Source organism: Sturnira hondurensis, unplaced genomic scaffold (genome assembly GCF_014824575.4).
Source record: "Sturnira hondurensis isolate 20B ecotype Veracruz unplaced genomic scaffold, ASM1482457v3 Scaffold0002597, whole genome shotgun sequence".
In the NCBI taxonomy this organism is placed as follows: domain Eukaryota; kingdom Metazoa; phylum Chordata; class Mammalia; order Chiroptera; family Phyllostomidae; genus Sturnira; species Sturnira hondurensis.
Window position 1 is genome coordinate 1,103 of NW_028075228.1, and position 25,385 is coordinate 26,487.

At 48.2% G+C, this 25,385-nt stretch overlaps 2 protein-coding genes and 1 long non-coding RNA gene across 7 annotated transcripts; 1 reads left to right on the forward strand and 2 right to left on the reverse strand.

Annotated features, from left to right (window-relative positions):
• Window positions 1-599: 599 nt before the first annotated feature.
• LOC118983046 (uncharacterized) lies at window positions 600-4,742 on the reverse strand. Its single transcript, XR_005065631.1, has 3 exons — window positions 4,672-4,742; window positions 2,995-3,155; window positions 600-760 (listed from the first exon to the last, which is right to left on the reverse strand). It is a non-coding gene; the product is annotated as an uncharacterized LOC118983046 (long non-coding RNA).
• A 9,870-nt stretch (window positions 4,743-14,612) lies between these two features.
• Window positions 14,613-22,683, forward strand: CAPNS1 (calpain small subunit 1). Of its 4 annotated transcripts, none has more exons than XM_037040083.1 (11): window positions 14,613-15,325; window positions 15,569-15,783; window positions 16,780-16,813; window positions 17,096-17,185; window positions 17,354-17,411; window positions 17,512-17,576; window positions 19,736-19,804; window positions 19,907-19,985; window positions 20,110-20,226; window positions 21,915-21,973; window positions 22,141-22,683. In XM_037040083.1, exons 2-11 carry the CDS (start codon window positions 15,587-15,589, stop codon window positions 22,165-22,167), a joined length of 795 nt encoding a protein of 264 aa, XP_036895978.1. In that variant the 5' UTR covers window positions 14,613-15,325; window positions 15,569-15,586; the 3' UTR covers window positions 22,168-22,683. The 4 variants fall into 4 exon arrangements, with proteins under 4 accessions (XP_036895978.1, XP_036895979.1, XP_036895980.1 ...); XM_037040084.1 differs by having other exon boundaries at window positions 14,613-14,747; XM_037040085.1 differs by having other exon boundaries at window positions 14,613-14,744.
• Window positions 22,684-23,322: 639 nt separating this feature from the next.
• COX7A1 (cytochrome c oxidase subunit 7A1) lies at window positions 23,323-24,931 on the reverse strand. Of its 2 annotated transcripts, XM_037040087.1 has the most exons (4): window positions 24,816-24,925; window positions 24,082-24,168; window positions 23,876-23,960; window positions 23,323-23,454 (listed from the first exon to the last, which is right to left on the reverse strand). In XM_037040087.1, exons 1-4 carry the CDS (start codon window positions 24,828-24,830, stop codon window positions 23,399-23,401), a joined length of 243 nt encoding a protein of 80 aa, XP_036895982.1. In that variant the 5' UTR covers window positions 24,831-24,925; the 3' UTR covers window positions 23,323-23,398. The 2 variants fall into 2 exon arrangements, with proteins under 2 accessions (XP_036895982.1, XP_036895981.1); XM_037040086.1 differs by lacking the exon at window positions 23,323-23,454 and having other exon boundaries at window positions 23,775-23,960; window positions 24,816-24,931.
• Window positions 24,932-25,385: the final 454 nt, after the last annotated feature.

A 25,385-nucleotide genomic window follows, 5' to 3' on the forward strand; every position in this document is an offset into this window, starting at 1 on the left:
CTGCTTGAAAGTCACGTCCTTAGAGAGGCCTTCCTTGACCACTCTCCTCTCTAAAAGAGCGAGCACTCTTGGGCTCCTCTTCCCTGCTCTGCTTCACTTTGCTTCTGAGAGGTACTGCTGCTTGTCATGTTTTATATTTATTGTTAACGGGCTTACCTTCCCACCCAAATGTGAGCTCCAAGATGGAAGGACTTTTGTCAGTTTCCTTCCCAGTTGTATCCTCAGCACACAGAACAGGACCTGGCACATAGCTGGGGTCTATTTTGAAGGAACCGCTTAATGGGTTCCCCAAACTCTGCAGAAGCTTTCTTCAAATGGGGGCTGAGCAAGGGCCAGAGAGGCAGCGAGGGATTCACCTCGACATTCCACACGTAGGAGCTGTGGAAGAGCTCTGACCACATCTTGCCTACTTTGTTGATGTCTTTGACATCCCAGATATAGATGCTGTGGTCCTTATACATGCAGGACAGCCACTGGTGGATGGGGTCAAAGGTCAGTGCCACTGTATCCGGGTACACTGCTTCTGCCTTCCCACAGAAGAGGAAGCTAAAGGCAATGACAGGTCATCAGTCATCATCAGTGTCACNAGGAGCTGTGGAAGAGCTCTGACCACATCTTGCCTACTTTGTTGATGTCTTTGACATCCCAGATATAGATGCTGTGGTCCTTATACACGCAGGACAGCCACTGGTGGATGGGGTCAAAGGTCAGTGCCACTGTATCCGGGTACACTGCTTCTGCCTTCCCACAGAAGAGGAAGCTATCAAGGCAATGACAGGTCATCAGTCATCATCAGTGTCACTGTGGGTAGTAACAGACACTTGAGCTACCTCAAGTCAATGCCATGGTGGTCCATCTGTGCTGGGAACTGCCCTGCCTGGTTTCAGAAGCTGTAATCCCCCATGGCTAAGGCTGAGTAAAAAGACCTTGGGACAATAAGCCATTAAGGAGACACAGCTTATCCTTCTGGCAGGACTTCATCCTGCCTGGCCCCCAGAGTATGACCCGTCATTAGCCAATGATGGGTTAGATTCCTCAGGGGAGGGATGACTTAAGACAGACAGAGTCACAAGAGGACCCTCAGGGAAGGACTTGGGGGCCTATGGAGAAAGGGGATGAGGGACCCTCACCCCTCAGCTTTGACATAGCCTAAGTCCTCATTCTGTCTGCAAGAAATCTCCTAATCTCTCCACTGCCTTACTTCCCCTGCTTGACCTAAGCCTAAAACAATGCTGGAGGTGGGTGTGGCCCTGTGCTGGAAAGGGTGGGTTCCCCAGGGTGATCAGGCCTAAGAAAGAATGCATAGAATCCTGGGAAACCTGCTTTGCTAAGAATGCCCTCAATTTAAATGATAAGAGTCTGAGCTTGAAGTGAGTTTGTTCCCCAAAGTTTTATGGCCCTTTAACTATCTGACCCTGACTTGAAATAAGCCCTCAGAGTTCTTTGAATGTTATCTATTGTTTAATCATTTCTGTCTGAGAAGGACTGATGAGCTTTACGTATAGTATATACCCTGTATTCCTGTGCAAATTCAACCCCATAAAAGCCTGGCCAGGGAAGGGTCAAGGCGCTCTCCTTTGAGAGAGCGGTTGTGCCATTTCCCTTCTCCACGGGACTGGGCAGTCTGCGTGAATGTCTCTTGTCTCATCCACAATGCCGTAGACACTGCGGGCCAGTGTCTGCATCACATCTACCCCACTCCAACTCCACTTTTCCCTCTTCCGTCTGCCTTCGCTTTGTTTCTAAGACAGAGGTTGTAAAGTGACAGCTTCCATTTGGCGCCTGAGCGCATCTGAATTTTCTACTTCTGTTGTATTTTTCTCCCCCCATTTCATCCAACCCAAGCTCTGTCCTCTCTCTCGGAGCATGGAAGGACAATGGGCACCTATCTCAGGCCTTCTCTCTCAAGGGCTCTACCACACATCACTAAAAATCTCTGTGCAAGGGAGCAGGGGAGTCGTCCCCTGGCCTGGCACCTCCCTGCAAAGGCTACAGTTTACTGAGCACCTACTGTGAGCCAAGCAAAGAACTTTCTGCACTGAATCCCCACAACCTCCATGAGAGGTAGGTCCTCTGTTTTACAGAGGAAGAGACTGAAGCTCGGGTTGATACAGTGACTTGCCTGAGTCCGCAGAGCAAAGCAGAAGCTGCAGAGATGGGCAGCCTGGCTGCTACAACAAACCACTGTCTGTGGGTTACTGACCCACCCTCCCTTTCCTTTGAGACACCCAATAGCCCCTCCAGGCTATTAGAAAAGGCACTCCGGAGGTAGTGTCCCGCAATCTACAAAGAGGCCCCCCCAGGCACCCAGCACCCCCTGGTTAGGTAGCTTCCCGCACCTCCCCAAAATGCCTTACAACAAAGGGAAAATATGTCCCAGCGCAGCCCTTCCACCCACTCCCAACATGGCAGCCAGAGGGATCTAATGCTCAAAGCCCGGTCACATAATGCCAAGGCCTAAAATACCCAGTAGCTGCCCATGGCCCTCAGAATACACAAGCTCCTCCCACCAGCCTCCATCAATTCTCCCCTACCCCAACACCACTCCCTCCCCTGGCACAGTGGACTCTAGCCACACAGCCCATAGGTGTCCCTGAAACACAACAGGACCAGTGTGCTGTCCCCTTAAGGCCTTTCCACTTGCTGTCAGGACCCAGTTCTCCACACAGCTGGCTCTTTCTCACTAGAGGCTTCCCCTGGCCACCCAAACAATACAGCCCCAACCCCCAGCCACTCTCCTTCCTGAGTTTGTTTTATTTTGCAAAAGCATTTATGACTGTCTGAAATTATCTTATTTGTGTACTTGTTTGTCATCGAGCTCCCTCACTAGACTGAAGACCACGGTGGCAGAAATGTTGCTGCCTCATTATAGCTGTATCCTGCTCCTTGCCTAGGGCTGGCCAGTGTGTAGATGGATCTAGAAGTGTGGAGGCATACCAGCAGACAGGTTCTGGGTGGGCTCCTCCCCCTCTCCCTCCCCTTGCCGGGTAGTACCTGGGCTCCAGGCCCTGGGCCACATCCACCCCAAGGTAGTGCGGCTTGGGCAGGTTGGCAAGGTAGTGTAGGTTGTGGGCCTGGAAGATGCGAACTATCCCATTGGTGCAGCCACAGAAGATGAGCTCCTGGCTGATGCAGAGGCATGACGAGAGGGAGACCTGTGGGGGCAGAAGGGACCCAAATGGACTTTGTGCTTCGTGTGGCCCAGTTCAGGGACATGGGGACTGACAGGACAGCAGCCTTGGGCCCCTAGAGAAGCCTTATAGTTTCTTGGGTCTAAGAAGCCCATCTTAGTACATTTTAAGGTTTTTGAAGTCAGCTACAGCATAAGGTCACTATTGACGGAAACGTGCCAGTAGGCAGACAGAGGCACAGATTAGGAAAGGGCTGTCATTGCTACCCACAGAACAATGCAGCTGTGGGTGGAAAATATCTGTTCAGTAGACCAGGACTTCAGATAGGTCACTTGTGGTAACAGGGTTAAATTTGGGCTGAAATGTTATTCCCTATTGCTTAAAAACAACTTCATTGAGATTATACTTCAAAGCAGCATAGAATAAAATTCCTGCATATAGGAAGGACTGTCTACACTGCCATGACATGTAGCTAGACAGGCAAGAAGTGCCACAACTCTGGACACTGATTAGAGGAGTTTTTCCAAATCTATAGACTTAATATATGAGTCATTCATGACAACTGCTCAGGAGCTACACATCTACCTGTCAAAACCTTCTGACATGCTTAAACGCTGCAGGAGTTCCAGCAAGAGGATTCAAAGAAGAAAAAAAAGAGAAAGAAAGAACTAGGAAGGACAGAAAAGACTCAGAATTTGTCCATATGCCTGATACCACGCCATTAACCCTAAAGACAAGCTGCACGGGGTCACAGAGCAGGAATAGAAGGAGGGAAAACAGCTGTGACAGGGAAATGGGCATCCAAATCTGAGAAGAGAAAGACAGCTGGGACTCAAATCCTCAGATCCTGAAGGGAGGTGGTTCTGCAATTTACTGATCCTTTAGTTTAAATACTGTTTTTGGCCCTGGCTGGTGTGGCTCAGTGGACTGAGTGCCAGCCCATGAACCCAAGGGTCGCTGGTTTGATGCCCAGTCTAGGGCACATGCCTGGGATGTGGGCCAGGTCCCCCGTGGGGGGCGGTGAGGCAAGCACACATCGATGTTTCTCTCTCTCTCTCTCTCTCCCACCCTTCCCCTCTGTGTAAAAATAAATAAGTAAAATGTTGTTTTTGGTATAGTCTTTTTTGACCAAAATGACTAAGTCAATGATACCTACATTTTAAAAAAAAGTACAGTTGTCCTATTAGTCAAGAGTGTTCAGTAGAGAAATGGGAACTGAATCAAACAGTGAGGAAAGCAACCGTCACCTTTACCCCACAACCCCATTCCAGGGTACCAAGCACTGTATGAAGTGCCTTACCTATATTATGTCATGTGACTCCCTTATGGACTCTGAGGTAGGCAGCAGTATTTCCATTTTTACAGAGGAGGACACTGAGGCTCAGAGAGGCAAAGTCATTCACCAGAGTCGCACAAGCAGAACTTGAAGCCAACCCAGGGTTGGTGTGATCAACTACCGGGCAGAAAGACTGCTGAGGGTCCCAGGAGACCATGTCATGGAAAGAGTGGTTCCCCCATTGATAGCAGAAAGACTGGGTACCTTCAGATTGATCCACTTCTCCAGCACCCGCTTTTCATTGAACTGGCAGAGGAGACCCGAATAGGACACACTGTAGGCCTGTAGGCAGTGTATTCTAGTAGCATAATAGCATTATCAATAAAATATACTTTAAAAATAAAGTAATATGGGGGACTTCTGCCAAGATGGAGGCATAGGTGGAAACACTGTGCCTCCTCTCACAACCAAGTTTAAAGTCAACAAAATTTCAGTAATAAAAATGCAGCCAAAACACAGAAAATGGAACTATACAGAAGTCTGACAACAACGAACCGTTCAACCAGACCGATAAGAGGGGTGAAGCCAGCAGTGGAGTGGGTTGGGCAGGAAAGATCTCCCAACCCAGGCATGCAGGCAGCCGTGGGTGGATTCCAGGTGTGGGGTAGCAATAGGCAAACCCAGTGAGGGTGCAAGGCCGCAGGCTGACCGAGGTCACACATCCGTGTGTGCAGATAAACCAGGGAAGGAGCGAGCAGTGAGACAGACTGTACAGGCCCCAGCACCGGGAAGCAGCAGAGAGGACTGCCATTGCCCCTCTCTGACCCCGCCCCCACATACAGCATCACAACCTAGCGACTGAGTTGCCCTGCCCTGGTGAACACCTAGGGCTCTGCTTCGCGTACATAACAGGTGCGAACAGACCAAAACATAGCTCAAGAAGAACTCAAAGCCCCAGAGCCGATAACTCTAAGTGACCAAGAAATAGCCAATCTACCAGATGCACAGTTCAAAATACTGGTGATCAGGATGCTCACAGAACTGGTCGACTTTAGTCACAAATTAGAGGAACAAATGAAGGCTAAACTAATTGAGATGAAGGAAAATGCATGGGAAACCAATACTGATGGAAAGGAAACTGGGACTCAAATCAAGGGAGTGGACCAGAAGGAAGAAAAAAATGACCAAACAGAAAAATATGAAGAAACAAGAATTCAAAAAAATGAGGAGAGGCTTAGGAACCTCCAGGACATCTTGAAACGCTCCAACATTCAAATTATAGGGGTACCAGAAGGGGAACCAAAAGAGCAAGTGGAAAAGTTATTTGAACAAATAATAAAGAAGAACTTACCCAGTCTGGCAAAGGAAATAGACTTCCAGGAAATTCAGGAAGCTCAGAGAGACCCAAAGAAGTTGGACCCAAGAAGGAACACATCAAGGCATATCATAATTACATTAGCCAAGATTAAAATGAAGGAGAGAATCCTAGAAGCAGCAAGAGATAAAAGGACCTACAAAGGAGTTCCCATCAGACTGTCAGCTGATTTCTCAAGAGACCTTACAGGTAAGAAGGGGCTGGAAAAAAGTATTCCAAGTCATGAAATCCAAAGACCTACAACCAAGATTGCTCTATCTAGCAAAGCTTTCATTTAGAATGGAAGGGCAGATAAAGTGCTTTCCAGATAAGGTCAAGTTAAAGGAGTTCATCATCACCAAGCCCTTATTATATGAAATGTTAAAGGGACTTATCTAAGAAAAAAAGAAGATAAAAAATATGAACAGTGAAAGGATAGCAAACTCACAGTTATTAATAACCACACCTAAGACAAAAGCAAACTAAGAGGACAGCTAGATCAGGAGCGGAACCATAGAAATGGAGATCACATGGAGGGTTAGCAACAGGGGAGTGGGAGGAGGATAAGGGGGAGAAGGTACAGAAAATAGCATAGACAGTAGGTAGAAAACAGTTACAGGGTAGGGCAAGAATAGTATGGGAAATATAGAATATAAAGAACTTGAGACACGTGGACATAAACTAAAGGGGGGGAATGGTGGGGGAAGGGGTGTGCAGGATGGAGGGGAATGAAGGAGGGAATTAGAACAACTGTAATGGTATAATCAATAAGATATATATATATATATTTTAAGATTTCATTTATTTATCTTTAGAGGGGAAGGGAAGGAGAGAGGGAGAGAAATATCAGTGTATGGTTGCCTTTCGTGAGTCCCCTGCTGGGAACTGGCCTGCAACCCAGGCATGTGCCCTGACTGGGAATCGAACCGCGATCGTGTGGTTCCCAGGCCCGCGCTCAATCCACTGAGCTACACCAGCCAGGGAGATATATTTTTAAAAAATAAAATAAATAAAGAAAAATAAAGTAATATGAAATTAACATAAAAAGCCAATATATAAAAAGAGGAATGAAAAATTAAAAGACAATTCATAGCCCTGGCTGGTGTAGCTCAGTGGATTGAGTGCGGACCTTCGAACCAGAGGATTGCAGTTCGATTCCCAGTCAGGGCACATGCCTGGGTTGCAGGCCAGTTCCCAGCAGGGGAACCACAAGAGGCAACCACACATTGATATTTCTCTACTTCTCTCCTTCCCTTCCTCTCTAAAGATAAATAAATAAAATCTTTTTTAAAAAAAAGACAATTCATAGAAGAAATACAAAAAGAAAAAAAAAGAACAGAAAGCTAAGTTCAGTGCCCATTACTATTTGAAGATACCTTCTTTTGTCTGTCAAATCAGCAAAGATTTAAATTATAGTTTCCCTAATGTGAGGACAGTCCAGAGCACATATGGCCCCTGGAGACCTATGCTGGGAAGCATTACACTATCGTTTCCCCTTGTTCTGTTGTTTAAGGACACTGCTAGTGAAGCTTCAAGCTTCAATGGGCTGGGAAAGAGACGCTACTCTTTGATATGAGAAGCTGTAAAGTCAAATTGCAGCAAGGAATGATATAAGAAGAGTTGGAAAATTAGGGTGTTTTTGTAATCAGTGTACCACAGAACCCTTTTTTCATGGAGTGCATTGGTTAAAGTAAGTAAGGCTAGTAGCTTTTTACTGAAGAATCTCTAAAACTCAGTTGCTTAATAATCCTATTTTTTATCTTCATAACATAGCCCAATGCAAGTCAATGGGGTTCACTATCCCACAGAGTCTAGCAGAGACCCAGGCTTCTTCTGTCCTGTGGTTTCACCCACCTCTAAGTCCTTAGAGTTTCCTCTGTTGAGTGAGTGAGTGTTGAAAAAAGTGAAAACCACCTATGGGAGGTTTTTACCATCAGGCTTAGAGATTGACAGACATTTGCTCAAGTGCCATGGCTCTATGTCAGTTACAGAACCATATAAAATTGCAATGGATGCTGGGAAATGTAGTTCAGCTGTGTGTGGAAGAACAAAGGGAAGTAATTTTGGTGAGCAATTAGCCAATCTCTGCCACATATTTTGGGATGTGCCATATCTAAAAATACAGAAGGGTTATTTATTTCCTTGTTTATTGTGTGTCCCCCTCTGTGAGAACATAAGTTCCATAAGTTTTGTTCACCACCACATCCCCATCACACAACCAGGAGCCTGGATATAAGAGACACTCAATAAATGTGTTGAATGAATGAAGGAAGGAATGAAAGTTAGTAACTTTCAGATGATAGACTATTATGAACACACACAAAATTATATCTTTAGGGACATAGAAAATTGCTCAAGAAGTATATAGTAGGCACTGTTGGTTAGATAGGATTGAACATAAACTCTGTAATAGAACTCAGTATAGCAGTGGCTTATGTCAAATAGAACTTTCTCCTACAAAAGCCTGAGTGGAAGCAATACAGAGCTAGCTCAAGTGTTCCTCAGCATCAGATAGCCAAGCTGCTTCTACGGATGGTAGTGCCCTGGTCTACGTGGTCCAAGATGGCTGCCATCACATCCACGTTCCAGGCAGAAGGAAGGGGAAAGAGGAAATGGAGACTTACTCTGCTCCTTCCGAACACAAGTGAACTGAGAAATAAAATCTTTGCTTTGGTGTCTCATTTATTCTGCCCTCTATACTGGAAGTGTTGTCTCCTTTGTTACTTGCCAGGGCAAAGAGCAGATGTATAACAGTAAGGTCAGGTCACAGGTGAGCAGTTAAAGGGAATATAGCTGCTATTCCAGAGTAATACAAGTTGTTTGCAGAGATGGGCAGACTGCAAATTTCCATATATGATATTGTCAGAAATCTACAAAAACATTCCCAGAAAAAAGTCAGAAGGGAAATATTACTAAATCAAGGTTGTCTCTGAAAATTTGGTACATTTTTCCGTTTAAAATATATTTCACTCTGTCCTTGCTGGTGTGGCTTAGTTGGTTGGAGTGTTGTCCTGTGCTCCAAAAGGTTGGGGGTTTAATTCTAGGTCAGGGCACATACTTAGGTTGCAGGTACGATCTCCAGCCAGGATACGTATTGAAGGCAAACCAATCGATGTTTCTTGCATCAATGTCTCTCTCCTTTTGTTCCTCTCTAAAATCAATGAACATTTAAACAATTAAAATAAAATACGTTTTGTCTATGTTATACATTTTCTACAATGAGTAAATACTACCAGATATTTTAAATATCTTTAATTGTGGAATACGGCATAACTATAGAAAAAGAAAAAATACAGATTGCCCAGTATATGGAATCATTATGAAGTGAACACTCACATATCAGAGTGATCAGGCTTATGGAGGGCAGTCATTTGAACTGTGGTTTAGAAGGATAGGGAAGTTTTGATGTGCAACCATGAAAGCGCATGCTCCTGGCAGAGTTTTCACTCTGATGATGACGCCTGAATTGTATAAATAATTCCCCAAAGGATGATGATGATGATAGCTGAGAAGTTCTTGATCCTGTGTTGCATGCCCAACCCTGAGCTGGGCTAAGATAGCCCTCCCCCTTATCATGAGGCCCTTAATCCAGTCTAGTAGACAGACACTGTTGAACATTACAGATTGTTATCTGTCATGAGTGTCTTGTGGAAGAAGTTGTAGGAGTCCTGGGAACTTATAACAGGGCAACCTGTTCTAGTCTGGGATGGGGGAGGTCAAATAACGGCTTGACTCCAAAGTAAAAAAGCAGGAGGGGGTGTGCCTGCAGAGGGGCACAGCCTGTGTAAGGAAGAGCCTGGCAGCAAGGAAGCCTGGGGAGAGGAGTGGGAACAGAGTGATTCTTTTTTACTTTCTTTAATTAATTAATTTCTGATTAATTTTATGTGTCCACCTGACCAGGACACTTTGATGCCTTGACATTTAGCTAAACATCATTTTGAGTATGTCTTCAAGGATGTTTCTGGATGAAATTAGCATCTGAATCAGTTCACTGAGTAAAGCGGATTGCCCTCCCCAATGTGGGTGGGTCTCATCCAATCCTTTAAAGGCCTGAATAGAACAAGAGGTAAAAGAAGAAATAATTAGAAATAACTCTGATAAATAATAAGAAGAATTTACCTTTGCCTGACTGTGGAGCTGGAACGTGGGTTTTCTCCTGCTTTCACTCTGGGACTTACATGGTTAGCTTCCCTGGTTCTCAGTCCTTCAGACTTGGACCAGGATTTAAATGGTTGGCTTTCCTGGACCTCCAGTTTGCAGACAGCTCCTGTGACTTCTCAGCCAACATAATCGTGTGAGCCAATTCATTATAATACATCTTTCTTTCTCTCTCTATAGCCTGATGGTTCTTTCTCTACAGAACCCTGAATAATACACCATTGAAAGGAGGGCAGTGGTGGGACACTAATCCGGATTAGTCATCACATAGCTATTTAGTTTCAGCCATGCTTAGGTTTAGACCTGGCTCTGCGAGTCCTCAGGCAAATGACTTGACTCCACCTCTCTGAACCTCCACTTATTCCGTTTTCAGAGGGTTGTGAGAGGCCTTGCCAGACCTACCTGTATAGAAGTTATCTCGGCCTAGTTCCCATCATGTCTTTAGGATACATTAACAAGGGTAGTTATGACTATTTATTAATAGGTAGCTTTGCAAAATTGACATCACTGAGGCAGCAAATTGGGAGGATTAAAAGCATGAGCTATAAAGCCAGCCTTCCTGGGTCTGAATCTTGACTCTGGCACCTCTATCCCCATCAGTCAGAATAGGCTAGGTTACACTGTGGTAACAAATGAGTTCTACATCTTAGTGGACTAACGTCTCAAAATTTCTTTCTCATAGAACAGGCACATGTTCTCCATCTCGTGGCTCAGTGATCCAGCTAGCATCCCTGATACGGCACCTCTGTGCCTGTATAGCTACCAAGGCTGCCTAGGCAGGGGATGAGAGCATGGAGCATCCTGCACTGCTTTTTCAACGCTACCACTAGAAAGTGACTCTACCAACATTTCCACTCACATTTTATCAGCCAAAGCAAGTCACACCACTATGCCTGAGTTCCAAGGAGTCTGGAAGATGGTGGAAAACTTTGGTAGTACTTGCTGTACTATCTCACTGATAGTGCTAACAATTCAGTGAGCAAATCCACACAAAACATTGTATTCATTGAATAAATATTTGTGTACCTAAGATGTGCTAAGCATTGTTTTAGGAACTGCGTGAACTTGTTCAAAGCAGTGAACAAGACAGTAAAAAATCCCTGCCCTCCAGGAGCTCACATTCTAGTGGGTGAGAGAGACAAGAAACTAGAGAAATAAAATGTCAGTAGGTGAATAATCATTGGTAAGAGCAATGTGGGGGTGGGATGGGGAACGTGGGGGTGAAATCAGAGATCTGAGAGGACTTTCCTGAGATCACTAGATGTGTAGGCTTGAGGCACTGAAGAGTGAGGCACTAAGACAGGGCCCTCGTGTGTGCCAGGAGAGGGGCTGCTTGGATACTTCTATGCTTGCAGAGCCCCCTACTCTTGTCTGTGTTCTGCTGGGAACATCTGGATCAAGCTGCAGGTAGGGCTTCTTTCTTAAGAGGGAGGGAAAAATTGCAGAGGTGACAAGACAGATCTCTAGTGACTTGGTGCCTGTGGTGAGAACTTTGTTGTTTAAAAAATATTTATTTTAGAGAGGGGAAGAGAGGAAGAGAAACATTGATTGGTTGCCTCTCACACGTGCCCCAATCTGGGACCAGGCCACAACCCAGGCATGTGCCCTGATGGGGGATTGAACCAGTAACCTTTTGCTTTGCAGGCTGATGCCCAAGTGAGCCACATAGGCTAGGAGTAGAACTTTGACTCGTACCTGGAGTAAGGTGGAGCCACAGAAGGCTGAGCCCAGAGGGCCCTGATCTGACTTGGGTTCACAGACTCCCTCTGGCTGCATGTGGTAAGCAGACTGTGGGGTGGGGATGACAGAACAAGAGATGGGGAACAGGCTCCTGTGAGGTCCAGGAGGGAGAGGATAGAGTCTGGGACAGGGTGGGGCAGTGGGAGGGGAGAATTTAGATTCTGTAGGTAGGGTCAACGTGGTTTGCTGACAGGTTGGAATGGGTGTGAAAGAGAGGTCAAGGCAACTTCGGGATGTTTGGTTTTAGTCACTGGAACGACAGAGGTGCCATTAACCTAGATGGGGAAAGTGGAGAGGGCTCAGGTTTGGGAGGTAGGTCAGTTTAGGATGCATGAAGCTTGAGACACCTCTAAGACCCCTGTGGAGATGGTGAGTAGGATGCAGGAGCCTGAAGATGTCTGGGTTGAAGACAGAAATTTGGGTATTGATAGCCTAAAGATGGAATTTAAGCCATGCATGTGAGGGAGATCTACTGTGGCATGAGTGGGTTAGAGAGATGGACTAAGATCTAAGACTTAGAGTTGGCCAGGGTTAGAGGCTGGGCAGAGAGACCTGGATGACAATATGATTGTAACTGGCAGAGTGCTATGAGAATGTGCACATTACAAGCATGTTAATTGGAAGTTGCACATTGTCTCAGATGGGGGTGGATACAGGGAAGGCTTCCTAGAGGAAGTGACTCCTGATACCTCAAAGCCAGAGAAGCTACATAACCAAGCAAAAAAATGAGGTGGAGTGTTCTAGGTGGAGGGTAGAGCCAATGTGAAAGGCCTGGCAGCAAGTGAGCCCTGGAGAGGGCAAACAGCAGTTGCTCATTCGGGTGGGGAGGGGCGTGGTGAGAAGGGAATCTGGATTAGTCATCACCAAACATTTGGCCTAGCCAAGCCCAGGTTCAGACCTGGTCCTGACATCCTCTGTGACCTCAGGCAATTTACATTGCATTCAGAGTCTCCATTTTCTCTCCTGTTAGTTATTGCTTCATAGACAAGTCTTTTTTTTTTAATATTTTATTTATTTATCTTCAGAGGGGAAGGGAAGGAAAGAGGGAGAGAAACATCAATGTATGGTTGCCTTTCGTGTGTCCCCTGCAGGGAGTTGGCCTGCAGGGAACTGGCCTGCAACCCAGGCATGTGCCCTGACTGGGAATCCAACCGCGATCGCCTGGTTCGCAGGTCCGCGCTCAATCCACTGAGCTACACCAGCCAGGGCTAAGTCTTTTTTTTAAAGATTTTATTTATTTATCTTTATTTTTTTATTTTTATTTTTTTTAAAGATTTTATTTATTTATCTTTAGAGAGGAAGGGAAGGAGAGAAGGAGAGAAACATCAATGTATGGTTGCCTCCTGTGAGTCGCCTGCTGGGAACTGGCCCGCAACCCAGGCATGTGCCCTGACTGGGCTGGGAATCGAACCACATTCGTATCGTTCGCAGGCCCGAGCTCAATCCACTGAGCTACGCCAGCCAGGGCTATTTATTTATCTTTAGAGGGGAAGGGAAGGAAAGAAGGAGAGAAGTACCAATGCATGGCTGCCTCTCCTGAGTCCCCTGCCAGGAACTGGCCTGCAACCCAGGCATGTGCCCTGACTGGGAATTGAACCGAGATTGGGTGGTTCGCAGGCCTGCGCTCAGTCCACTGAGCTACACCAGCCAGGGTGACCAAGTCTTGTGTAGTAGTTCCTTGCCCTGGCCCCAGGAAGCCCTCAGGTAGCATTAGTAGTGACTATGGGTTTTATCTATTTTGATCTTGTTATCTGAGCTATTGTCATATTAATTATATTATTGAAGAATCAATGTATTAGGGTGGTGGTTAAGAGAACAAGCTAGGGAGTTTAACCTCAGAGTCAGTTTACATAAGTATATGAGCTGATATGCCTAAAGTGTTTAGGAGTTGTTATCGGTATTATGTAAGAATGGGTAAGAGTCAACCACCCAAGGAATCCACGTGGGCTCCAGGAGTAGGGAACTACATGGATATGCACAGAGAATAGGTACAATCAATTATAATAGGGGTTTAGTGAGGGAGAAATAGGGATCTTTGCTCCCACTTTACGAATTAAAAGATCATCGCTCAGAAATTTCAAGTCACTGTTTTGATACGCCACAGTTATTAAGGGGCAGAGCCAGGATTCAAACTCAAGCCTAGCCAGTCTCCAGAGGAGAGGCTAAGAGCCAGAGAAGTCAACCTGCTTGGAAGCTATCTTTAGCTTCATCTGAAAAGCCTGAAAAAGAACTTTGTGGGTATAGGTTGGAAACTGGAACCAGAGAGCAAGAGAAAATCCTCGGAAGGCAGCTGGAGTCGTCCTACTTTCTCCCAGTTTCTGCATTTTCTGCACATCACTCAACCAGACCTTAGCCAGTGGACTCTTACTGTGTCTAGGACCTCTTTAGAGAGGACTTTGGGATGGTCCAGGAAAAATACTTCTGGTGATACTGATTCAGAGTGTAAAGGAGTGCGGGTGGAGGAGGCACAAGTCAACCTTCGCAGGCGGCAAAGTCCTATCTAGTTTGACCGCCATACTGCAGCTGCAAGGTCCAGGGAAGTCTAGTCTAGCCTCAGACCCCGCCAGGAAGGCGGGCACTTGTCCCCCGACTGTGAGCCAAATAAAACTCGGAATCTCCAGATGCTGCCACGACCAGGCCCGGATAAGGGCCAAGAGCCAAGACTCCTGTTTCTCGCGGACCTAAAAATTCATCCGTAGCCAGGCGGAAACCGGCTTCGGGGAAGAAATTCACACAACCTACGGGGTCACCTTGGGGTTCCTGTCTCGATAGGTCTTCACCCGGGTTAGAAAGGTGTGGGGAAGACCTCGGACCAATGAAATCAGTGACAGGGCTTCAGTCGTAGCGCCGGAAACAAGCTTTGCTGAGCACACCCTCACCGGCCTTGACCTATTAGCTAGGCTGAGCTCACATGCGCAGGCGCATTTTAAGGTCGGCTATAGGACCGCGCGGACGCCGGCCGGCGGCCCCTCGGAGGCTAACCAGGTCCAAGAGGCTTGAGTCACGGGCCCCGCCCTACAGAGCCGGACGCAGCCAGAGGCCCGGGAGCCGCCTGAACGAACGGATCTGCGGATTTGTGAGAGAGGTGGTGAGCACCCTGGCCAGTCTACCCTTGTATTCCATAATCCCGGCCCTTACGGCCCCAGGGCCGACGAAACCCTGAAGTCCCAGCTTCAGGGGCCCCAGCCTTACGGTCTCAGATTCGAACCTCCAGATCTATTCCGTCTCCATTATGCCGCCCCTGACACCCCTCCACCCTGTCTCAGGATCTAAAATACGAGCCCACGGATTTGGGAGGTACAATTATGTACCTCCCAAATTATGCCCGGGGTGGGGGAATTTTCACAACTACGATCCTAGATGCGTGCTCCCAACTCTAATGGGGAACTCCGTTGTCCCAGGCCCGGGTCCTACACCCCCGATCTCAGACCGGAGCCCACAAACCCAGCAGTGACAGGGTAATCTGGCTGCTAGGAGTATCTAAACTTCCAAACCCACATTCCGGATTTCCAAAACCCTGTCCCGGGAGTCTCTAGGCCGAGAATCTGATCCCCCACACAAGACCCACAGTCCAGTTCTGGAGCTTTGGGCTCAGATTCCAGCGCCCAAACACATAAAGGATGCCTTATACTATTCGGGGTCCCCGAGAAGCCCACTCTTAATGATGTCTATGTATCGACTCAAGCCTGATGGGGAGGGATCCTTTGAATCCGGAAGGGGCTTCAAACCTGATCGTCTCTATCGCATCCACCCGAGAACTGCCCTCCCCAGAAGCTCGGACCCCGTCCAGAATGGACTCTTCAAGCCCTAGCCTTATAATCTCCCAAGTCCAAGTGCAGGAAATTCTTTTTATGGGGAGGAGGCGGGCACGGGATGAGGCGGTCACCTAAGTCCTTTTTTTCCCCTTAGGCATCTTGAGTCGCAACCATGTTCCTGGTTAACTCGTTCTTGAAAGGCGGCAGTGGCGGGGGAGGCGGGGGTCTGGGGGGTGGTCTTGGTAATGTGCTCGGAGGCCTGATCAGTGGAGGGGGCGGCGGCGGCGGAGGAGGAGGAGGAGGCGGCGGCGCCGGGGCCGGCGGCGGAACTGCCATGCGCATCCTGGGCGGGGTCATTAGCGCGATCAGGTAAGGCGGGGCCAGAGGGGGCGGGGCCTTGCGTTGGAGATTTGTCCCGCAAGGATAGAATGGGGTAACCTGGAGACTGACCTGGAGCCTTAATTAGGCCGGGCCGGGCCGGCCCTGGGCTGGGAAGCCGGCCGTGAGGGGGCGGGCCCTAGTGAGGTTGACTGCAGTTCATGGGGGTGGGGCTTTACCTAGTGGGTTGCGATCTGTTGGATCTGTTGATGGGTTTTGGGAGGTGGTGCTTACTGAGGCTGGACCCTACCGGCTTCCGCTAACCTGGACACGAACGTTAAGGGGGCGGAGTCAGTGAGGCTGGCTGTTACTTCACTGGGGCAAGGCTTGTCTTACGAGCCTGGTGGGGCTGTCCTAGGTGGGTCAATGAGAAGGTGTGTCCAGAAGGGGCTGACATCTACTGAGATAGGAGAAATTGTCTTGGGGGGGCTCAGCCTGGCCTGGAACTGGCTGGATCAAAATAGAAAAATGTCTTGGTGGAGGTAGGACAGGTTGCCTAATTAGGAGCCTGAATAGTCTTGACCACTGAGCTATGATCCCTACAAGGGGCAAGATCCATTAGGGAGATCCATTAGAAACTAATGGATCTGAGTGGGGTGCTGGGAAGACACAAGTATTAGGAAGCCCTAGCAATGAAATAAGTTCCTAGGATGGGATCTGAGGAGTTAGGGTCCTGGAGGAGCTGGGGCAGAGCTTTTATGAAGTGAGCCTTGGAAGGGGCTGGATGGATCTGTTGAGGAAGATCCATTGGGCAGGTGTGCTCTGGTAGGAGTGGAGCCTACCTTGAGGTCAGATCTCTGAGTTTCCTCGTGGGCGCAACCAGGGCAGCAAGAATAGGGAGAGGTGAGGACAAGGACAGATAAGGCTGGCAGAGGGAACAGGTAGGGAGGGTGTCAGGCTGGGGTTTGGGGGATGTTGGGGTGTGGGAGCTAGGGCTGCCCATTGAAGGCCTTGCTCCCTGGTGCTAATTCCCCTGTTTTCCTCCAGTGAAGCCGCTGCTCAGTACAACCCAGAACCCCCGGTAAGATGCCCTCCACAACCTGGTACCTTTCTTCTCACTCTGAGGCCTTTTTCAGCACACCTCCTTGTCACTTTGGAGAAACCCTACCTCTTCTCCATCTTATAAGATCCTTCTCATTAAGTCTGTCCCTTGTCATGTCCTCAAACTTAGCTATTACTCACCTCCTATTCACTGAGCACCTCTCATTCCTTTGATCACTCAGCTACCCAGTCCACTCTGACCTTACCACTTAGGTCTGTACTAGCCCTCCCCTACCTTTCCTGAGATTTCCTCCCTTTGCAGCCCCCACGAACTCATTACTCCAACATTGAAGCAAATGAGAGTGAGGAGGTCCGGCAATTCCGGAGGCTCTTTGCCCAGCTGGCTGGAGATGTAAGTAACCTGGGGTCCCCAGACCTGTCCTAACTTCCCTACTTTTCCTTGGGTGGCCCTTGCACACACACACACACTCAACAATGGCAATCCCAAAGTTCCTATCCTCCTTCATGACACACCCAGGCCCCTTTCAGTCATGCTGATCCACCCCAAACTTTTCTGCAGGACATGGAGGTCAGTGCAACAGAACTCATGAACATTCTCAACAAGGTCGTGACCCGACGTGAGTGACTGGGGTCAACAACACACAGGGCAGGTTTAGAGGTATGGCAGCTGGGGTAGCTGTGACCTCTGGTGTCTGACTTTCAATCTGTCCCCCACAGACCCTGATCTGAAGACTGATGGTTTTGGTATTGACACATGTCGCAGCATGGTGGCCGTGATGGATGTATCCTTGTGGACAGTTTAGGGGAGGTCTTGGGTGAAGAAGGAAATTTTGAGAGCGGGAGCCAGGGTACAGCTTTCATACCCACAGATGTGGACAGGACTACATTATAACACATACCCACCTGTGGACATGGGGTAATCAATAATAATATCAGCTGTCATAGCTGGCACTTACATGTACTTCACAGCCATCCTGTTAGATATATACAATTATTCCATTCTATAAGTAAAGAAACTGAGACAGAAAGTCAGTTATTTGTCCGGTTATAAATAAAGAATAGTGGCAGGATAGGAATTTGGACTCCAGGTCTTTTGGATTTGAGAACCCAAGGTTATAACTGCCATAGATATGCCCATGAGCACATATATAAACACAAGGGCATACCCATATACATGAAGGTATGTGATGGCATATCTATTTGCACATGGGCCAGTCATTAGCTAATTTTAGGTACATCCACACTTAGGACATAGGTCAGTGGAGATGCATATATATACACTCCTGTCATGTGACGACATACATGTGTGGCACAGGTTTAAACAATTCTGGGTCTGAGCCCTGGCTGGTGTAGCTCAATGGACTGAGCTTGGGCCTGCAATCCACACGATCATGATTTGATTCCCAGTCAGGGCACATGCCTGGGTTGTGAGCCAGTTCCCAGCAGGGGACTCACGAGAGGCAACCATACATTGATATTTCTCTCCGTCTCTCCTTCCCTTCCTCTCTAAAGATAAATAAATAAAATCTTAAAAAAAAACAATTCTGGGTCTGTGCCTTAGCAAGGTTACTAAGCTCCTCTGTGCTTCAATTTGTCCATCTGTAAAATGGGCTGAATGATGATGGTGATACCACAATGCAGTCACATGCCAAAGGTTTAGCACAGTCTGTACACATTAGCTATTACTATGATCTTACACAGGTAGATTTTTCAGTTCTGAATCTGCTTTTGTCTCTGATTTAGAAATAACCCTGGTGGAGCTGGTATCTTGAGGCTTTAGTGAGAAAAGTGGTATTCCTGAGAAGCTTAGAACTTTCTAATGTGTACTAGGTAATCTGGTAGGTCTTAGCTGTCATTGTTATTGAGAATTTATCAAGTGCCAGTTCCTGAGCTAAGGGCTTTCTGCTAATATCTCATTCTGCTCTGATCACAAACCCAGCAGGTACTGACTGCTGTCACCTCATTCTCTTAGAGCTCCAAGTTGCTCTTGTTTTTTACATGTCCTAACATTTAGGAAATCAAATTACTTGTACTATCAAGGATTTTATGAATGAGGAATTAGCACCCTGATCAGCGTGGCTCAGTAGTTCAAGCATTGTCCTATACACCAAAAGGTCACGGGTTTGAATCCGGGTAAGGGCACATCCCTAGGTTGTGGGTTTGGTCCTCAGTCAGGGCACATATGGGAGGCAACCATTGATGTTTTTCTCCCTCCCTAAGGTCATTGAATATGTTCTTGGGTGAGGATTAAAAAAAAGAGAGACAAGAATAAATGAGGAATTAGCAACTATTTTCTGGTGAGAAATTTGTAGTTTGGAAAAGTTTATTATTAATTCCACATGGTTATGTTTAAACAGAGTCCTTACCATTTAGTAACATAAAGTGACCCTGGCCCAGTAGTTCAGTGGGTTATAGCATTGTCCTGATAGCCAAAGTTATACAGATCAGGGCACATACAAGAAACAACCAAGGAATGTGTGAATAAGTGGAACAATAAAATCAGTTTTTCTCTCTCCCTTCCTCTCTCTAAAATCAATTAAGAAAAGAAACATAGACCCTGGATGGTGTAGCTCAGTGGATTGAGCACAGGCCTGTGAAACAAAGGGCTGTTGGTTTGATGCCCAGTCAGGGCACATGGGTTGGGGGCTGGGTTCCTAGTAGGGGGCATGTGAGAAGTAACCACACATTGATGTTCCTCTCTTTCTCCTTCCCTTCCCCTCTCTCTAAAAATAAATAAATAGATAAATCTTGGGGGGAAAAAAACAAAGTAAGTATGTATGGATAAAATGAGAAATAGCACCACACCCAAGGTGACATGACTAGGATGAGACAGGAACTGGGGTTTTAGCCCATGTTTCCCTGCGTGGCTCTTGTCATCCCCACGTGATGGGGTGTGCAATGCACTCATTTTGAAAAGCTACTCTTAACATCCGTATGCCAGAGTGACACAACAGGCAAGCTGGGTTTTGAGGAATTCAAGTATTTGTGGAACAATATCAAAAAGTGGCAGGTGTGTGGTGACCTATGACAATCCTTGCATGAAGACTCTTAAGCCATGAAGATGCTGTGCCTCCTGATGCTTAGTTGATCTCTGTTCTCCCTGTTCCCACAGGCCATATATAAACAGTTTGATGTTGACCATTCAGGGACCATTGGCAGCAGTGAACTCCCGGGGGCCTTTGAGGCAGCAGGTAGGGCTGGCAGGGGTGGGATTGGTGAGGCAGCCCCCACCAAGCTGGTCTGAGCCTGAATCCCGGGGCTGGGAGTGGGTTGGGCTATGTGGCCCCCACACCTGAAAGATTAAACTATTGTCAGGATTCCATCTAAATGAACATCTCTACAACATGATCATCCGACGTTACTCTGATGAGGGAGGGAACATGGACTTTGACAACTTCATCAGCTGCCTGGTCAGGCTGGATGCCATGTTCCGTGAGTGATACCCTCGCTGTCTTCCTGGGTGGGGATTTTATTTGTTCCGCTTCCATTGGCCAAAGTCTTTGAGCCTGAGGTGGGCAGTGGTAAAGGCACAGCAATGGTTGAACACAGCCACAGATCCTACCCTCAAATCATTCACAGTCCAGTGGAGGAAAGGCAAATCACCAGAGACTACAACGAATTGTTACCGCTAGGGTAGGGAAAGCTCAGGGCAGAGTGATGGGGGCTGTCAGGGGAAACTCGGGGCATAGTGGGTTTAGATTTGTGACTGGGGAAGCTCTAAGGTCTTCAAACTTAAGAGGCAGCCTGAGTCAAGGAGGGCTTCCTGGAGTAAGGCACATATGAGCCTTAGGGTAAGAGTGAAGATGAGTGTTGCAGTGGGAACAGCCTGTGTGAAGGCCTAGACAGGGGAAAAAATGCACTTTTGGTATTTTTTGTTGGACTCACATCCCTGTTCAGCATGCTGAACAGGGGGCGGGATGGTGTTATATAAGGCTGTGAGGGGAAATCAGCAGGGTCTGGATCTGGAAGACTGTTTTGAACATTAACTCAATGAATTCTTAAGATGGCTCTGAGAAGTAGAAATTACTGTTCCTATTTTATGGAGGAGGTACCTAGGCTTCTAGGGGGCAAAATTGCTTGCTCACAGTCACTCAGCAAGGAAGTTGCAAAGCCAGAATTTGAACTTGGACCTGAGACAGTTGAGTGAAGGGAAGGTCGGTCAGTGAGCACGTATGTAGAGCTTTGAATGCCGATGTCAGTGGGGTGCTCAGACACTAAGGGAAGCAATTGAGACCTACAGCAGGTTCTGGGGCAGGGTGCAGGAGCAGGTTTGGCTATGATTTCTCAGCTGTCCAAAGACCTGGGGGGACAGTACATTAAGATTTAGGAAGAAGCAAAGGGACAGGTATGTCATGGATGTGAGGGGAAGGTGGGAGTGCACAATAGGGCAGGTGATGCTGAAAGTCACATATGAGAAAGCCTAAGAAATGCCCATTGGATTTACCAGCAAGAGGGTCAATAGTAACTGCAGTCAGTGCAGTATCAGGAGACCAGGTATGTGAACATCTGAGGATGGTATCTAAGTGCAGAGAGAAAGAGGGGAAGCAGAGGTAGTTTGGGTACCAGTTTGCCCAGGTTTAGCTGTGGGTGGGGAGCATAGAGTGGAGTTTCACGGCAGGAGTAGGAACCCTACCAGACTGTAAGGTGGGAAGTGGAGCCTGCAGAGCCTCAGTTTCCAATAGTCTTTAGGCTAGAACTGGAGGGTTTAGAGGTTGGTAGGAGGGTGAGACCTGGGCAGAGGGTAATGTAGAGGGCATTATTTATTTAACATTTTTTCATTGTATTTTTTCCATTACCATCTATCTCCCCATACCCTCTTCCACCTCCACCCACTTTGGAGGCCATTATTATTGAAGTGGGTAACAGCCTGGGTTTCAATCCTAATTTCCTCACTTTCTCACTGTGTGACCTGCAGCACATCACTTCCCTGTGCCAAATTTTAAAATGACACTTATCTCACAGAATTGGATTAAATGAGTTAATACATTCAAAGCACTTTATATAGTGCTTGACACAAAGAACTCAATAAAGTACTAGCCATTATCATCGTCATTCCATATATTAGTATATTTTTATCCTAAAAGCCAACTGCTTGTCACCCTCACTCTTCCTTTCTCTAGGTGCCTTCAAATCTCTTGACAAAGATGGCACTGGACAAATTCAGGTGAACATCCAGGAGGTAAGAACTCCCATTGTGGAATGTGGGTTTCTAGGGAGGGACCCCTCCCCTATAGCCCTGCAGTGGGCTCCTTCCCTCCTATTTCTGCAACAACCCCTGGGTGAGGGCAGAGGGCTGCTGGTATTCCTAATTCCCGTCCTCCTCACTTTGTGTCCTTCTCTCCCCAGTGGCTGCAGCTGACTATGTATTCCTGAATGGGAACCCCAGACCTCTTCCCCCATCACCTTGCTGTAGGGGTCACCTTGGACTTTTTGGTCTCTCCCAGGGCCAATCCTGTCTGTACTCATGTCTTTGTGGGGCGTGTTGACTCACCAGCTTTTCCTTTCTCCCAGCCATTGGCATCTTGCTTCTCAGAGAACAGCTAGGGCCCAACGTGTCCCAACACGCCATGCCCCAAGTTACCTTGGCTCTAAGACATTCTAACACACCCTGTCCCATGCGTCCTCCACTTTCTGCACACACATTTCTCACCCTATCCATGACCTTTCTCATATATCTGTGCCAAGTTGTGTTGCTTCCATTCCCCAAGGGCCCTTCTCTAAGTTCTGGGAGGATCACCCTGTCCCTGTGCACCCTGGCACACCTGTTCAGTTAATTACCCAGGCGGCTGAACTCCAGGCGATAACAGGCCCACATGCTCCAGTGCCTTTGTATTCTGCTCCCAGCCTGCCAGGCCGTGTAGGAAATAAATTTACCCCAGTTGCTGCTGAGATGTGCCTCCTGTTCTGAGAGTGGAAGGGTTGGCTCAGGTCCTGTCTAGGTCCTGATGGTGGAGTAGGGGTGGTTTTGTGGGTCTTTGTGTCTATCCCCAAGGTTGGGTCTGCATGCCTTTCTCATACTGGATTCCAGTTGAGCTGTAGCCTCATTCTTTCTATGATGCCTCACAGATTCTGTGGAAACAGACTGGGACCCAGAGACCTGGGAACTTTCTGCTCCTGCTGCAAGAATGGGGCTGGTGGGAAGTGTCACTGCCACCCCTGGTTCTGTCCCCCAAGCTCATGTTTGTCCCACTCTCATCAGTGCATGAGTGAGTTTGTCCTTACTTGCCTCAGCCTGTTTTGTCATGACCATACTCAATATCTTCCTTCCCACCCTGTGGGCCTCCAGGGAGAGAGGCTGCTATCACAGGATATATAACTCTGTCCCACTTGAGGATACCAGCCTGAGGGGCAGCCCAGAGGCATCATTTGGAGTCCTCAACCCCTATGGAAAGGCTAAGAAACAGTGACATCCTAAGAATAGATGTGGTCTAGAATGAGGGACTAAAGGCTGGGGCAAGGGGCAGTGGGCAGTCCATAGGATGGCAATTGCTTGTTAGTGGGAAGATGGATAGAGGGGCACACACAGAGGCCAGAGCTGGGCTGGGTTCCCCAAGAAACCAGCACATTTATTGATGTCTCTTCAGGTCCTGAAGGCTTCTTGGTCTCACTTCTTATGGGGGAAGGAAGCCCAGCCAAGACAATACAGACTGTAGACGGTGCCTAGGAAGGGAGTGTGGGGGGATACATGAGACCCTAATTGCTTCCCTGAACCCTATCTTAGGCTTTTATGCCCCTCTGCAGACTTGCCAGTCTCCAATCTGTATGCCAGTCCCCAGTTTATGGGTCAAGTTCCATCCCAAAACTGCATTTCAGGTGGGGAATCCCTGGTCCTTGATCCAGACCAGGCCCTGGGTTTTCACCCAGCACGTCAGGGTGTCAGGGCGCCAGGGCCCGTCTAGGGACAGAAGCACAAGCCCAGGGAGCTCCCTCCTATTTGTTAGTCTGCATTCCAGTACTGTCCCCAAACCTGGCCACCTCACAGCTCAATCCCCCCTCTAAACCCCAGTCCCAGAACTAGCCCCCTTCACTCCAGCTAGAGCCCGCCTCGTGCAGCTGAGGCTGAGTCCAGCTCTGCACTCACCTCCAAGACACAGCGCCATGGTGAGTCGGTAGAGAATGCTGTCAGTTCCCCCGCCCTTCAGGTGCACCGGGAGGTCATTGTCCGCCTGAGGTTGGGGCCGTCCAATAGGAAAGGAGTGTTGGTTGCAACGAGGGTACCCCCCACAGCCTCCCTCACGCTCGAACTTCCGGCTCCCGGCCTTCCCCTTCCCCTTCCACTCTGACTACCTGGAAGAGTTTCTGTTTCTCAGCCACTCGGTTCTCCAAGCGGTTCCGGGCTGTTGAACTGAAGGAGCGAATCAATGCCTGGGAAACCTGGGGCGGGGGGGGGGGGGGGATTGATGGGTGGGTGTTAGAGGCACCTGGAGAAGCGTCTCAAGGTGAGTCTGGTCAGGGGAACCAGACTATTACTCTGCTTTGGGAGCTTCCCAAAGGCAAGATCAGAATTGCCAGCACGAGTGGGGGAGGGTGTTCTGTCAAGAAAGACCCAGAAGGGGACTCGTGCCTAAAGGGCTGTACTTGGAGTTTATCAAGTCGTCTAGAAGGAGCTGGTAGAGGGGCGGTCCCAAAAGGGAGACTAATGACCTGCGGGTCCAAGTCCCGCGATGCTGTTGTTGGGGAGGGTTTCTTGAATTAACGAGAGGAGTCCAGGTCCCGGAAATGTGACTGGATCCGGGGTACTCCATGGGGTTTCAGCAAGGGAAAGGGTGTTGCATTCCCAGTGCCTGGGTCCCGACTGGTGCCCTGGACGAAGGGAAGCCGTTCAAACCCAGAGTTATGGGCCATGTAGGGGCCCCCATGTTAGGGAGGTGAGAGGGGTGTCCCAGACTGTTGAGGAGGAGGACTGGAACCCTGAAAGGGGCTCATTACAAGCCCCAAGATCCCGGGATGTTTAGGGACTCTCGTATTGGGGTAATGGCTTTCGGGCTGGGGGTCCCGGCCCAGCGCATGTGGACCCTCACCTTCAAGGCCCTCATTCTGAGTCCTCTTCGGCCTGAGTCACCTATCCTCTCCGCCCAAGGACATACAGCGGCCTTCCCTCCCTGGAATCCCTGGCCACACCCCGGGTGCGCTACAAAAGCCCTGTGGCCCTCGCCAGAGTGGGGTGGAGCCCGGAGAAACGGCGGCCCGAATAGGTCAGTGGAGAAGCTGCTGTAATCCCACCCCCGCACCAAATGGTTGAGGCCTTCGTCTGTTACTCAGTTCGGAATTTCCATTGGTCCAAGTTCCAGTTCCAGGAAATATATTTTGGGGTTTGTGTTTGTGGAGATACCAGCCTGGGGCAAGTACATTTTCTCCTCCCTCCCTCCCTCCCTCTCGGATCTCCTCACGCCAGGATTGATACTGCAGAGAGTGTGAGGGCGCAGCTAAACGGGTTGGAACTTCTCGTTCTATTTACTTAGACCGAGCGATTGGACATCTGAGTCTTATTCCCTGTATCTGTAACGTGAGATTAAGAGACTTAAAGTTTTGGGAGCACTAAATGAGCTCATATTAGAGCACAAGTGAGCTAAGTTACATCGGAGCTAAAA

Coding starts and splice junctions, on each gene's coding strand:
- CAPNS1 (XM_037040082.1), top strand. CDS start 15,587: ATGTTCCTGGTTAACTCGTTCTTGAAAGGCGGCAGTGGCGGGGGAGGC. Junction 17,186..17,353: donor TTGCCCAGCTGGCTGGAGAT/GTAAGTAACCTG, acceptor ACTTTTCTGCAG/GACATGGAGGTCAGTGCAAC. Junction 17,412..17,511: donor CAACAAGGTCGTGACCCGAC/GTGAGTGACTGG, acceptor TGTCCCCCACAG/ACCCTGATCTGAAGACTGAT.
- COX7A1 (XM_037040086.1), bottom strand. Junction 23,961..24,081: donor AGAAACAGAAACTCTTCCAG/GTAGTCAGAGTG, acceptor CCCCAACCTCAG/GCGGACAATGACCTCCCGGT.